The 15,113-nt window shown below is 35.3% G+C and overlaps 2 protein-coding genes across 3 annotated transcripts; both read right to left on the bottom strand.

Moving 5' to 3' along the window:
- Nucleotides 1-2,339: 2,339 nt before the first annotated feature.
- On the bottom strand, nt 2,340-5,238 carry LOC139194572 (uncharacterized). Of its 2 annotated transcripts, XM_070819412.1 has the most exons (6): nt 5,023-5,238; nt 3,342-3,398; nt 3,193-3,242; nt 2,902-3,110; nt 2,664-2,794; nt 2,340-2,570 (listed from the first exon to the last, which is right to left on the bottom strand). In XM_070819412.1, the coding sequence occupies exons 1-6, from the start codon at nt 5,186-5,188 to the stop codon at nt 2,509-2,511; spliced, it is 675 nt and encodes a 224-aa protein (XP_070675513.1). In that variant the 5' UTR covers nt 5,189-5,238; the 3' UTR covers nt 2,340-2,508. The 2 variants fall into 2 exon arrangements, with proteins under 2 accessions (XP_070675513.1, XP_070675512.1); XM_070819411.1 differs by having other exon boundaries at nt 3,193-3,398.
- A 3,397-nt stretch (nt 5,239-8,635) lies between these two features.
- LOC139194293 (uncharacterized) lies at nt 8,636-10,060 on the bottom strand. The gene is made up of 3 exons (XM_070818610.1): nt 9,836-10,060; nt 9,522-9,582; nt 8,636-9,430 (listed from the first exon to the last, which is right to left on the bottom strand). Exons 1-3 carry the CDS (start codon nt 9,958-9,960, stop codon nt 8,951-8,953), a joined length of 666 nt encoding a protein of 221 aa, XP_070674711.1. The 5' UTR covers nt 9,961-10,060; the 3' UTR covers nt 8,636-8,950.
- Nucleotides 10,061-15,113: the final 5,053 nt, after the last annotated feature.

The raw sequence follows: 15,113 nt of genomic DNA, 5'->3' as shown, positions 1-15,113 counted from the left end.
GCCGTCCATATTTGGTGATAATGGGTGAATAATTGCAAGATATGATATAAATTCAATTGGATTCAATTGTCAATTGTTCCTATCGGAATCGGAAATAGGATTGACTATGGATTCGAGCCATAACACATGGTTTCAGAAAATCGTACGATTTAAGTTTTGGGAGTTACCTTTTGAATAAAATAAAAAAAAACATTCAACAAGAGATCGCAACAAACAGTTTCGTGTACTTGTCATTTGTTTTCTACAATAAAATTCCTCATGTACTTTTTCTATGAATAAAAACCTTCACTATCAGTAAAACGGTGTACAAGATAACTTTAATAATTTGTTTCCTTCGATATTGTATGAGTTCAGTTCAGTGTGAACGTCCTATAGAAAAGTAGCAAGTTAACAAGTTAACAATATCAGTAAAACGATGTACAAGATAACCTTAACCATCCCCTGTTTGTCGCTGTTTGACTACCCTACCACAGCCACCACCTATGCTACCTCCACCGAGCCCTGCAGATCCATTTCTTGATTATTCGTACTCTCAACCTCATCAACATGCATTGGAGTTTTCATGGACCACCCCTGCGATGGATTCAACCCAAATCGTTTACCTTGTGGCTTACAATAATTATCACCCAAAACATCATTCTAAAACCAACAACCGTACGGCTTCAATAGGTCATCATCGTTTTTACCCTTAAACTGCATACATCGTTCTTCCATATGTCCAATGATCCTACATAAGAAGCAGAATACTGGAAGTTTCTCATAACGCAAATCAATCCCCACCTCGGTGCCCTCGAGTAATAACAATAAACTTTGCCGTAAAGGTTTTGTAATGTCCATTGCAACTCAAATACGCAATAAGCTTCCTTGGAGATCACCCTTCCTGCTCTAATCAATTAACACATGTTCTCCTATCTGATTTCCGATGAACTGTCCCATATGGCGAGTCATATATGAAAGAGGCAAGCCCTTAACCTGAATCCAAAATTCCTGAGAACACAATGGAATATTGGCAGGGTGCTCCAGATTATTAGCCTCCGCCAGCACCAACAAAGCGCCATCATACAACCAAGGACCACCCTTCTGCACCAACGCTCTTTCTCGTTTATTATCAAACCCAAACGAAAACAAACCATCCTTCAATTCCACAATCGCAACTCTGGCCTTGGGGCCCAAAATTGACTAGGCTATTTAGTTTTAGGGGTGGAGATGCATTTGGCCAATTACTGTTCATTGAAGTTAATTACTATTTATTTAGGTGCATTAAGTAGATTTTGAGCCATCTCATTTTTTAAGAGTGCAGTTGCTCTAAAGTGTGATGTTAGAAATTGAGAGGAAAGGGTTGGCTGCACGGCGGCTTGAAATTGGCTAATGTGGGTGGCTCCCAGACGTGCTGCCTTACTTATAAGTTGTGTTTCAGTGAGTTGAAATTGGCTACCACAATTAATTTAAGGGTGATCCCTGGCCATTTGGACCACCACAATTAATTAAAAATCCCTTTTGTTTTAACTCACTGTTTAACCTTATTTTGTTTCATGTTTTGTTTCGTGTGTACCAAACAAGTTGAAGAATCCAAATTACGTGGCTCAATGCTTTTTTTTATTCTCTTTAGGTAGTATAAGAACGTACCACAGAAAATTACATTAATTCACCAAATTTATTTTGTACTTTCATCACCATGCTAACCCCTTCCGCAAGTTGCAATTAGCCTAGTGCAACGAAAGATTTTCAGGTGTCACTGGATAATGATAGACATGTAATTGTACAAGTACATATTATTTCACAAATTTTTAGCATGTTGAGATGAATCTTACATTGATAAAAAAAAATGGAACTTTACATAAGCTTATAAGTAAGTTTGGCTACTTCATATATTGCTAATTAGTTTTATGGTAGAATTTCAACTTCTTTCATGATATCAAATCAGCAGTTTGTCCCATATGTGAAACTCAATGTCATACATCCTCCACGTCACGCCAATTATGTTGTTCACTTGTTTGGCTTAAAAATTCGTCATATGTGAGAGGGTGTGGTGAGATGAATCGCACATTAACGAGAGGATGGACCTTGCATAAGCTTATAAGTAAGTTTGACTACTCTATCGACTTTGATTGCTTTAAATCCAATGTCAATTTCATAGTTATTTTAAGTGGGTGTGCATCGCAATCCATGCATAACGTCAATTGTCCTTTTCTTCTTCATTTTTCTTTTGGTGTGAAAATAATTGATTAGACACAAATACTTAAAGTCTGCCTAAAAATGAGAGATAACTTAAATAATACAGAATACTAAGATGGCGACATGCTTTGTGTAATGGAAGTCCTTCTCGGAAAGACATGATATAAACGAAGATATGAAATCAATTAAGTCAACCAAGATATGAAACCAATTAAGTCAACGAAGACATAATATTCATGAAAACCCTAGAAACCCTAGCATCAATACATAAAATTGGTCTTAGTTTCAATATTTGATGCTATATGTAGACATGGAATGCGATTTTGATTCTGGTCAAGGTCCATAATAGTTTTTATAGCACACTTTTGGGGGAGTGTCTTTCTTCAAGATCCTTCCTGCAAAATAAAATACAAAAACAACATTTTTTTGCAGTTGTAATTGACAGTTATAAATTGAATTATAAAAGTCTAACTATAATAATATTATACCTAAGACAACCCCACCGCAATGGGGATCCAACATTGCAGCATGTGTTAAGAGTGACATGGTGTCGTGAACGACGTGCCCTAATTGTTCATACGGATGGTCTCTCAGATGGTTTAGATGGTCGATTGGAATGCTGAAAATTATTAAAAAAGTATTTAGACTCTTATATATATATATATATATATATATATATATATATATAAACAATTAGTTAAGTTATTTTTAAAATAATTCACTTACTCATTTGCCCCTGATCCTATGGCAAATGTATGGTCGTCAATAATTCTATCATCCGATGTGGTAGCACAATACATATGCGGAAGTACGCTCGTATTGTCCCAGCCCATCACCAGGGACTGAGCCGGTAAATGACCAGGAGGAACCAAATATTTCGAAAAATGATAAGCAATTTCATATACTGTACGATCAGAATGTGGGAATGTTTTAACCTGACAACATGATTAAAAAGTTAATTAGCACAAGAATAAACTATTTTAACAATTTATTGATACAATCCCACAAAATACTTACCATAGTGCTTAATGTTTCCAAAATTGTATGAAAAGTAGCGGCGGAGCTTGCTGCAGTCATATAGATATTATCTGTCACCCTATAAAATTTTAGACTATCATAATTAACTACTTCTTTGGTTCGAAGATTTGTAGCTTGTGAATCCACACCTACACAAATGCTATTTCCCCAAATTTTTGCCAGGTTTACAGTGCCGTGACAATCCCCTATAAAAGAATTACAAATTAGAACAATTTTTTAATAGTTAAATTACAAGGTAAAGTGAAACGTCTGCAAGAACAATCTCCCAAATATGAAATCATTTACTAGCTCCGTTTAAATATTTTTCCATCTGAAACTGAAAATCAAATGGGGTTTATGTAATTAACTCCCAAAAACTCATGGAGCATGCTCTCGAAAATTCATAGCGCATATTTTCTTAATCCTACACTAAGGATACTAGAGGAAATATAAGGACTGAAACCCAAATAATTCAGAAAAGCATAGGACAGCCACATATATGGGATAAAATGCATAATCCCTTGAAAACTAAAGTATTTCCTATGAAAGAAAAAATGAATAGAACAGCCATCAATGTAAAGAGGATATGTAAACAGAAAACCTTCAATTTGTTCTAACTGGAGTGTGCATCATCGAAATGTGATCACGTGGGTCCCAAAGAGGGAGAATCGTGGAGGATATGGTAGTGTGGTCTAGCATCCATTTTACCAATGCCCCAAAGACTTGGTGTTAGGATGCCAAATGGCATCATCTTGTGGTGACAGCTAGAGTTGAGTATTAGCATAAATAGTACATTGTAAGAGAAGAAAGACAGTTAATAAAATTGTATTGTTGTTCTCATGTTCTGTTACTATCTCTCTATGCAATTGTGGAAGATGTAGAGTAGGGTTCTAACACTTGGTAAGAAAGGAAAATAAAAAGCAGCTTCAGAAAAACGTTTAACAGTTGGATAACTTAGCCTGGTAAAGATTAGTTATAGTTACAATCATTTCAATTTTCAACGCAATAATTTACTTAGTTACAATCTTTTGGTTTGATTATCCATGATGAATTAGCAATATGATTTTATGTTTATATTTAGTTATTATTATCTCAGAGAATTAACAATGCTTACCCCATAACGTGTCAACTAATTTACATATACAATAACCAACTATGATACTTAAATAATATTATCCTTGGACAAAGCGTCCAAAATGACCTCCCGTACAGTAGTCCGTTCGGAGGCTTCATCTATTGTGACAGTTTCAGAACCTAGTATTAGCCAAAATTCTTCGAATCTTGATGTTTTTTTTTTCTTTCTTTATTACACAATGATTTTCTATTAAGAAGGATTCAAAACTGAGATAAAAGTTGCACATTAACTTTGAGATACCAAATCAAAAGCTCTAGTACTCCCTTGCTATTTTCAGCTTCTTATGTGTTACTGACTACTACAAGTTTTAAAATACGAGTCTCGTTGTCTTTGTCTTAGGTCACTAGTGTGACCAAGGATTCACAGTAGAAAATTGACTTAAAAGAACAATACCATAACATATTCAACTGCAAAATTGGCATCAAATTTACTGCTAGTGATGAATAAAAAGGTATATCTTTGGTAAAATTAGCATCTAAATTATGAACAATTAAGCTAGCATGAAAAAGGAAAATAGTATTGTTTAAATTTCAGATAGTTTCGCTGTTAACTTGATATTTTTAAAATCAAAATACTACTTTTTATTATTGATGCTATGGATGGAGATGTAGAAACTTGTAGTGGCACTACACACATATATATAAGAAAAAGAGGAAAAAAAAAATAGAGAGAGAGATTGGGGCCGAATTAATCACCTTCAGGGACAAACGGTGGCGTAAATCCACCAGAAGCTACATTTTGTATAGGGAGATCATACCAAGGCGTCTCCGGCAGCGTTTCCCTCTTACCATCACCGTCCGACAGAGGCGCTGGTAAAGGTGCCCCGCCTGAAATTGGCCTTGAACCTGACCCTGACGCCATTGCTCTCTCTCTTTCTCTGAGAATGCAGAACTCGATCGGGACTTTTAGGGTTTAAAGATTTTGACTGGTAGGTGGGGGTTCCGGGTTCCCTTATAAATATAAAATTGGGCTTGGCCCTTTCTTCTTTCCCTTTTTCCTCTCAAATGGGCTCAGCTTTTTTTTTTTTTTTTTGTAGGAAAACTAATAAAATGCCTTGAAAACTTTGAGTTTTAATGATAAGGATAAAATAAAAAGTAAATTAAATGGTACCATGATTGACTTTTTAGTGTAAAAATGTGATTTTTCGTTAAAGTGAACAGTACAGAGAGTTTTTCGTTAAAATTCCCTTTTTTTTTTCGTCAATCAAATGAATTAGCAATATGATTTTATGTTTATATTTAGTTATTATTATCTCAGAGAATTAACCATGCTTACCCTATAGCGTGTCAACTAATTTACATACTACAATAACCAACTACGATACTTAAACAATATTATCCTTAGTAGCCTACAAGCAAAAGATCGACAAAATTGCCTTCTCACACATTTTATTTATTTTTTGCGATGTTGGTGACATTGCAGCGTCATAGAGCCATTGAGCTCTTATGTCGCAACGGGGCCTACCACTACACTCTACGTCCGCTCACTCTCCCCCTTGAAGCGTTTGTCAACATTACCAAATTAAATAACGTGGCTGACGTCCACCTTACCCGCTGACGCAAGACCATTCTTATACTTTTGGGCGAACATTGCATGGCCCACCACTTGCCCTCTTCCAGTTATCCCATTGGTGGGTTTTATTATTTTTTTTTATCCTTTTTTTAGTTGAAGACCATGTTTCGAGTCCTTGTCAAAGCCCTTGTGTACTTGCTCTTACAACCAATCAAGCATTATTATACATACAAGCAATGACCAAAATATCGATATTATCGGCGAAATATCGCCGATAATATCATTTTTTTAGAGGGTGATATTTTCAAACGTATCCATTTAATTATCGTCAATATATCGCGATATTATCGATAATATAGCCGAGACTAGACTTCGTCCGTCGTCGCAACTGCAGCCGAGGCTCCGTCGTCGCAGCTGCCAAGGAGAGGAATGAGGGAGAAGGTTCGAGGGATTGGGGAAGGGGGAAACACACAAAACCTTTCTTGAGGGTTTCGATCTCAGCTCCGGAGCGGGGAGCGGCGTTGACGGCTTTCTCATCCTTCTTGGCGGCGGCGTTGGGTGCCTTCTTCCTGATGACAACGGGCTCTTAGTCCTGTGTGATGGGTCCTCCTGACATGGCGATCGGCTGTGGGAGGGGTGTGCGCAGTGGCGAAGCTACGTGAGGGCGAGGAGTGGCGGCCGCCCCTCTCCTCGCTGGAAAACACGCCTAGGAGCACTGGTCTAGCCGGTGTTCATCTATCTGCTCCCATCTCCACCTTGGTCTCGTCTGAGTCCTCATCCTCTCCAACCAATAGTTTCATTAACTTCATAATTTTATATGTTTTCATGAGAAAATATCAAAATAAAATTTCTTGGCAAGGATTGGGGAAACGGTGGTGCAGGCGATGGGAGAGGAAGGATGAAGGGATGTGGGTGGGATGATGGCAGTCATGGCGGTGGGTGAGTGGTGAGTGGTGAGTGGTGAAGATGTGAAATTGAAGGAGTAAGTATGCTACATCATAGAGTTTTTTGGTGAGAAAGAGCCCAGCTCGGCCGTCGAAATCCTTGTCGCTGCGTTCTTGGTCGGTGGTGGCAACCCTGTTCAGGAAACCACTGCAGGCGAGCAGGCGAGAAGGCGAGAGAATTCGAGGATGTAAACGAGTGTTTTTTTATTCCCAAGATGTAAAAGAGTTAAAGAACGGGTCTTTGTTTTGCGTGAAAAGTAGAGAAAATTCCTGGGTGTAAGATGTATTTCGAACGGTTAGGATTTGTTGATCCCCGGATCCAGATAGAGTTGATTCAAAGAGGATCTCGTTCCTTTTTTTAATTTTTTATTCTTGAATGTATTATTATTTTCTCTTTTAAGACTCCCACCGTATTTATCTTAAACTTTCACATTATTTATAAATATTGTATTACTTTTTAAAAACAATGTAAATATTGTTTAATGCTTATTTTACGATAATTTAAATTCATCTAGGCTCCTGCCTAGATTTTGCTTAGGCACCTAGCTGCTAGATCACAGTTTGCTGTTTGACTGGCGCCTAACATTTTTTAGGATCTAATCCTAGCCAATTTAAGCTTCTTGCATTGACTTTGATATTATTGCTTACGACCGCTTTGGTGGAGAGACTATCTTCTGCACAAACGTAATGTACCTACAATATATAATTCCTACTAAAACTAATATATATTTGCACATATATATATATTAGTAGTAAAATGTGCCCAGTATATGTAATAATGCTTTAAAAAAAATTATCTACAAAATAAAGGAAAGTAATTTGATTGATAAGATAATATATCTACTACTTTTTGTTTATAAATTTCAATTTTTCTTTTTTTATATAACAAAACATAATGTACCTACAATATAATTTACCTACTATTTAATTCTTATAAAAAACTAATTTACTTATACTTTACATATAAATATAGATAAATTATTTTTGACACGCATATATAATAACAAATCAAAATGGCTAATGTATGTAATAATCTGTGTAAAATAATTTACCTATAAAATAAAAGGATATTAATTGATTCTTGTTTTTTTTTATCAAACAATATTAGTTAATATAAAATAACTGATTATACAAGGGATCCTTTTTTTATACGAAAAATTTGCCTATAATTGTTTATGAATATGGGTAAATTAATATATATATATATATATATATATATGAAACAAAAAAGGTAAAATTTCCAGATGGGGTTAATTGCTAATCATAATTAGGGTTTTGTGGCATAAGTTGTAAATATGTTGTAATAATTGGTTATATATTTATCTACATGGTAGTCTATTTGAAATTTGGGTTTTATTTGAATGTTTAATATTAATTGGGTTTTTTGTTTGAAAAATAGGAATTTCAAGGGCCTTTCTCTAAAGAACCCTTTTTTTTTTTTTTGTACAATGAGTGGGGTGCATAAAGACTAATTTAGTTTTATCCCATTTGGAAAAGGGCGGATTTCAACCATTTAGGATGATCTTTGTTAGTCATGGATGGTGGAACACCATGATCTTGCTGCACCACTGTTTACCTTTGACAAATGATCAAAACAAATATTTTTATACGAACATATCTCCCGAGATGGATTTTGAGGAGTGTTTTTCGTTACAAATCCAAGTGTTGAGACTCAAAAATGTCACATGCCATCCCCTCATGTCAAGCCCAAGTACATGCAAAAGTGCGGAAACCAGAAAAAAAAAATATTTACAATCATGTCACACTACGGTAAATAAGCCGAATATTTATAAATAAAAAAAACACTTAAGAAATAAGGAAATAAATAAAGCAACACATTTAGAGGGGCCCGTGATGAAAAATGCCTCTTGCATGCGCGTGAGCGGGTGCGAGAGACTAGTTTCACATTTTATAATAACTTCTAAATTGTACGATATTACAATTTTAACCCTAATTTTATTGGACAGTTCAACATTGGTATAGTGTATGAAGTGAGGACATTTTTGACATTTTAAAATGCTTCACCTATTTGGACTTCTTACTTTTTATACATATAGGCCCCTTTTGGCACACTGTATAAAACACCGGATAGTACTAATAATACGGAGTACGGTGTTTGGTGTCCGTTGGTATTAAATAGTCACCGGATTAAACAATCTGGTCCCACCTACTTTATACGGTAAACACCCACTTGTTTATCCTCTCCAAAACCACGGTACAATTTAGTGTTCTTCCTCTCCAGACGCAGCCGCTGTCTCTGCTCTAGGATAGTCGTTTTCTCGACGATGATGATGTTGCCTCCCACCCGATCCCTAGCTTCCGTGACTATGACATTTGGGACGACGTCGCCGTGCTTGGTAGCCAGCACCTGAGCGATGCAGAGCCCATTGATTCCACCACCCACCACTACGCAGTCAACAAAGATGAACTTCTTCTTCTTCGTGTTCCCTCCCTCTGTTCTTCCCCCTCCTTCCCACAAATCCCAAAACCAAATTCCTCCACGGGCAAACCTGCAAAGCAGAAACGCAGGTTCCCTTCCATCGTATTCTTCTTCTTCTTCCTCCTCAATTCTTCCAGCGAACCCAGTCCTCCTACTCTGATTCTTCTTCTTTCCGCAGCTACTGTTTGACGGGTTCAATATCACCATCTGCTCGATTGGAAAATTAGCAATTTGAAACGTGAATTCTTGCAATGATTCAGAAAGTTAGCAATTTGAAAGAAAAAAAAAATTCCTCCACCTGCATCTTCTTCTGCCTACCGGAGCTCCCTCCCTCTTCTCCGCCGCTGCACCTCCGACCCCTACAAACAAACAAAGATTTCTCATATTTTTTTTCTTTTTTTTCTTATCTGTTTCAGTACCAAACACAGTATAAATAAAACGATCGTTAGTCCGATACTGCACCAAACACCCGACTAATTTAGTCAGTACTATTCGGTAGCTAGTTATCCTATCCGACAAAAACAATCAGTACAGTCTGAGCTGCCAAACGAAGTCATAGATTCTAGCTGGTGAGCAAGGAATACAAAGACAAAGAAATTTTTGGTTGAGTACCTGATTTCTTCATGGTGTGGATTATTTCTGCTATAAATTCCAGATCTAGGAGTAGTTGGAGCTCCATCTTCTTCATTAATTGCAAGAGCTAGTTGTAGGTAATAAAATCCCCCAGACCCACCCATTGTGGGTAGTTGGGGGTAATAAAATCACCGGACTTTTCCAAAACTCTTGGTCGAAAAGGCCACTAACTTCAAATCAGGGTAGATATGGTGATAAATGGGAAGGGCACGACACTTAATTAGATTCACAAGGGCTTGTCTATTGATACAAAGAGATTTATACAAAGAAAAATACTTGACAAAGAAGTAAACTATCTTACTTTCTAGGTATACAACAGGAAAATAAACTTACACAAATCAATTACAAATTTGTTTCCTAAACTAAGCCAAGATATCAGGAATGATATGTTGACTTCTCTACAAAAGTTGTCTAAAAATGAAATACTTACACTATCAACGGGAGAGAAGGACATTGCACTGCCAGAAAACAAAACTAGCCGTGTATGAATGATCAACATCACCTGAGGTTTGTACACGATCACTAGTAAAAACTTAACTATTAGTGTTACATTAATTAGTTGGCCAGTCAGTGTTCACTTTTTTTTTTTTAATTTAGTTAAAACTTAAAAGTAATGCTAAGTAGATCGATTTTTTAAATTGAATTTATAAATTATATAATGTGTGACCAATAAATAATAAGTACATTTGTTAACACTCAAATAATAATTTAATTATTTACAACCATGTCATGTGTTTTACAGAATTATGTTTAAATTTTTTATTTCCCTAATATTACATGTTTATGTTATTATTTTACCCGAAATGTAAATATTTGGCATTCTGTTTGTTTAATAACCATAAATGGCTTCTCTTCCACAATTAGGATAACTGACCACTTGCTTAAATTTCTCCAAATCTCATGTCTTTAAATTCAGAGTTCCGCGAGGAATGCCATATAGACCCTACTAGGGTTTATTATTCATAATATGGATAAAATTAAGTTAATGACGATCAAATTCGGAATTTATTGCATGTTACCTAATATTTATTAGATTTAATTGCAGTTACTTTTCTTATATATATATTCATTTTCCATCTAATAATGTTTGGCTACTCAAAGATGAGTATGAACTCATACTCAAAACTCTTCATATTCGAATACATATCTTTGTGCTTATGATCAGAACCGTTCATATTACAAAACATACTGTAAAGATCATCTCTGTAAAAAATGAATTAAAACTAAGGTGGTTTTGTTAATCTATTTTAGCAAATACATAGACGGTTCATAATGGTTTTACCAATTCTGTTAATTTATTTTTATACAGTTTGATGACTAAAAGACCTTAGTTTTAATTGATTTTTTACATATGAGATCTTTATAGAGTGATTTATAATATGAACGATTCTGATTATAAAAATGGAGCTCTATAAATCGACAACGAATAATTTTAAGTAGGAACTCCTATTCTTTGTTTGAGTAAGAAAGTATTGTTCTTTTCCGTCAACACATGGTCATACTTCTGTCAGTTAATTGGGTTAAATATAAGGAGAAATTAGTTTCACATCATTCTTTTTGCTACTCCATTGATTAAAATCCTATTCATTTTCAATTTTTGATCAAGGTCCTTGATATTAATAACATCATTAATTCTTTGAATAATAAAATATTTTTATTTTTAAATATATTCTTTTAGTGTTAAAAATGTTACAATTAGTATATTTATATTTATGGCTAAATTTTTATCATATATTTTTATTTTTAGTTTGTACCTATTTTTAATTTGTACCAATTTTTTTTTTCATTTTTAATTTGTACCCATATATTAGTTTCTTTTTGTACCCATATCTTTTAAAGTTTTATTTGTGTTTGTACCCAGGTGTTATACTCATGTGTATACCGTCACATGACATTGTATATTTAATCAATGATTGAAAAATTACATATGGTATATTTATGTTTTATGCCTAAACTTTGTATCATATATTTATATTTTTAGTTTGTACCCACTTTTAATTTGCAACATTTTTTTTTAAATTTGTAGTATTTTCTTTTTAGTTTTATTTTGTACCCATGTATTAATTTCTGTTAGCGCCTATATTTTTTTAAAATTCATTTTTACTCATAATTTTTTAATCTTTTATCTGTACCCTAATTTATTTATAATGTACCCATTCTTCTTTATTAATGTACCACTTTGTTATATGTGAAATGTACCAATTTTTTAAAAACTATGGATACATTCTTTTGCCATTTATTATTTCTTATTTTTACATAGTTTTTATCCATTTATTCAATCAAATTGTTTGAATTTTTTTTATTGTAACCGTTTCTAATAGTATTATAATGAGGAATTTTAAATTTATAGGATTATAAATCTCATAAAATATCAAACAATTAATGTCAAAACTATAAAAATATAAATATTAATTGTAATATAATGAGGTGTACAAAGTCAATGGACTTTGATCAAACTTTGAATACCATTAGGGTGCGTTTGTTGCACCGGACTATCTCGGACTGGATTAGCTTCAGGGACTAAGCTGGACTGGCTTAGACTAGACTAAGCTGGACTGATTTAGTGAACCGTTTGGTGCAGTGTCGGATTAAGAAGCAAAATAATTAATAAATTTTAATATTATATTTGTTTAATTCATAAAAATTATATTATATTATTAATTTATCTTTTTCTTTTTGGAAATCTCTTCCTATCTCGAAACTTCTACCATTTTTTTCTTCTTCCTTCCCACTCTCTCACTCCACTCTCCCTCATTTTCTTCCCTTTTTTTTCTCCGCCCCATCGTTTTCTTCTTTCTTCCCACTCTCTCATTCCCCTCTCCTTCATTTTCTTCCTTTTTTTCTCCGGCCGACCATCTCTCTCCTCTTTCTCTTTTTCTCCCCCATTTCTCCCAGTTTTCTTCCTCAAAGGAGGATCTGTGCATTTTGCTCCTAATTTGGATCGAAAGACCTGCATGTATTTCTTCTTGTTCCTCAAAGCAGAGAGAGCACTGCAAATTCAAAATCACATATCAAATATCTACTATAATTTATGTTTTACAACTCCAAATTTGATTTCGTTTTTTCCTACAAATTTCTGGAGAAGAGCACTGCAACCCAAGGTAATATATTTCTGGGTTTATCATAGATTTTGATATTTTCTGTAATTGGGATTTTGATATTTTCTGTAATTCGAAATCGCATATCACAGATTTCTGGGTTTATCACAGATTTTGATATTTTCTGGGTTTATCGCAGATTTTGATTTCGTTTTTGCCACAAATTTCTAGATAAGAACATCCTTTAATTGGGGTTGGATTCGTGGGACAGAGACGGAACCGAAATCTCGTACCCGATTTCTGGGAAGGGAAGGACGGCGAAGCAGGGAAGGGTGAAGCGAAACACAGATTGGGCGAAGTGGGGAGGGGTGAAACGAAGCAGAGATGGGGCGAAGCAGGGACTAGTAGTCTGCTTCTTTTCGGGGGGTCTTGCTAAGACCCCCTAGCGAGCGTTTTTGTCGGAGCGAGTGAGACTTAGTCTCATTAAACCTAGTCTTTGTCGAGAACAAACATGGGATTGGACTAACCCTTAGTCCAATCCAGTCCAGTACTCTTTAGTGAGGGAAAACAAACGCCCCATTAAGGTTTTAGTCAAAGAATGTTAAGGATTAGGGACCGCATCCAAAGTATCACTAAATATAATTTATTTCCTGTCGAGTCAATATAATTGATATGGACCCCTCTTTCCTTTGGAGGCAGATTGTCTGCCATCCTGTTTGGGTGCCATTCCCATCCCCTCCTGTTTTGTGCAGTCACGGTTAAGCCACGTCAACATTTTATATTAATTTTTTTATAGAGATAATAAGACAAAAAGCAATAAGAATATAAAATGTTGACGTGGCTTAACCGTGACCGCACAAATAGGAGGGGATGAGAAGGGCACCCAAACAGGAGGGCAGACAATCTGCCTCCCTTTCCTTTTCCTTTCTGCATTCTGACCTTATGAGCGGACTTGGATTGTCTACCCTCCCCATCCCATCCCCTTCCCATCCATTCCTATTTGAACGGTCACGATTAAGCCACGTCAACATTTTATATTCCCAATACTTTTTGTCTTATTATTTTTATAAAAAAATTAATATAAAATATTGACGTGTCTTAACCATGACCATTCAAATAGGAGGGGATGGGATGGGGGAGGGCAGACAATCCAGGTCCCTTATGAGGTGTGGTGGTCATCAGGATATTACAAGTAGGGGTGTTATTGACGTGTCTTAACCATGACCATTCAAATAGGAGGGGATGGGATGGGGGAGGGCAGACAATCCAGGTCCCTTATGAGGTATGGTGGTCATCAGGATATTACAAGTAAGGGTGTGATATTCACACATTTTTTTTTATTCTTCACACACTTTTTGAATTTTCAGTCGTCGGATCTGATGAATTGAAGAAGATCAAAGGACAAAAATTAACAAGAGGTGTGTGAGAAGTAAAAAGGAATGTGTGAATAGCACACCCCTATAAGTAAGCCAAAGTACATAATAAACTAAGCCTATTTGACACGAGGCATTCAATAATTTATACATGCATGATCTCTTTTATTAGAGAATAACTTGCATGTGACACGAAAATATACCAATGTTCTAAAAATTCCCGCCTAGGCCCCCGTCTAGGCGCTAGGCAGTTGGTCATTGCTCCGATTAATACCTAAGCATTTGAAAATTAAAAAAGAGCGCCTAGACCTGCTGAGGCACCCGCCCAAACCTGCCTAGGTTGCATCTCACTTAGACAGGAAATAGAGAACTTTCATTTTGCATTTTATTTTTTTAGTAAATTGTAAGAAACTTGTTGAATACTTAAAAGAACACACATTATATGCTTGTTCTCCATGTTTTCATTATGTTGTAATACTACATAATATATATGTCAATTATTTTGTAGTTTATAATGAAATTATATATATTTTAAGTATGAACAGACACTTAATACACGAAATATAATAGATTCAGTTAAATCCACCAATCCGCCTAGGCACTAGGCCCCAGCTCGCCGCCGAACTAGCATCTAACGTATTTTAGAACATTGAAATATACTGTAACCGTGAAATATCGTGTTAATAATACGGTGGCATGTAAAAGAAATCTAAAAAAACCAAAGTATCAGTATATACCTATCATAACGTTTCTCTCAATCCACTGACTTAAGGATTGTGCGAAGCAAGGAGGAAAACACAAGAAGAATACAATAGAAGCAATTTCAGTTGAGGTTCTTTTGGCATA

The sequence above is a fragment of the Malus domestica genome, chromosome 03, assembly GCF_042453785.1.
Source record: "Malus domestica chromosome 03, GDT2T_hap1".
Lineage (NCBI taxonomy): Eukaryota > Viridiplantae > Streptophyta > Magnoliopsida > Rosales > Rosaceae > Malus > Malus domestica.
The sequence above is the reverse complement of the archived record's forward strand: the minus strand, read 5'-3'. Positions and strand labels throughout refer to the sequence as shown.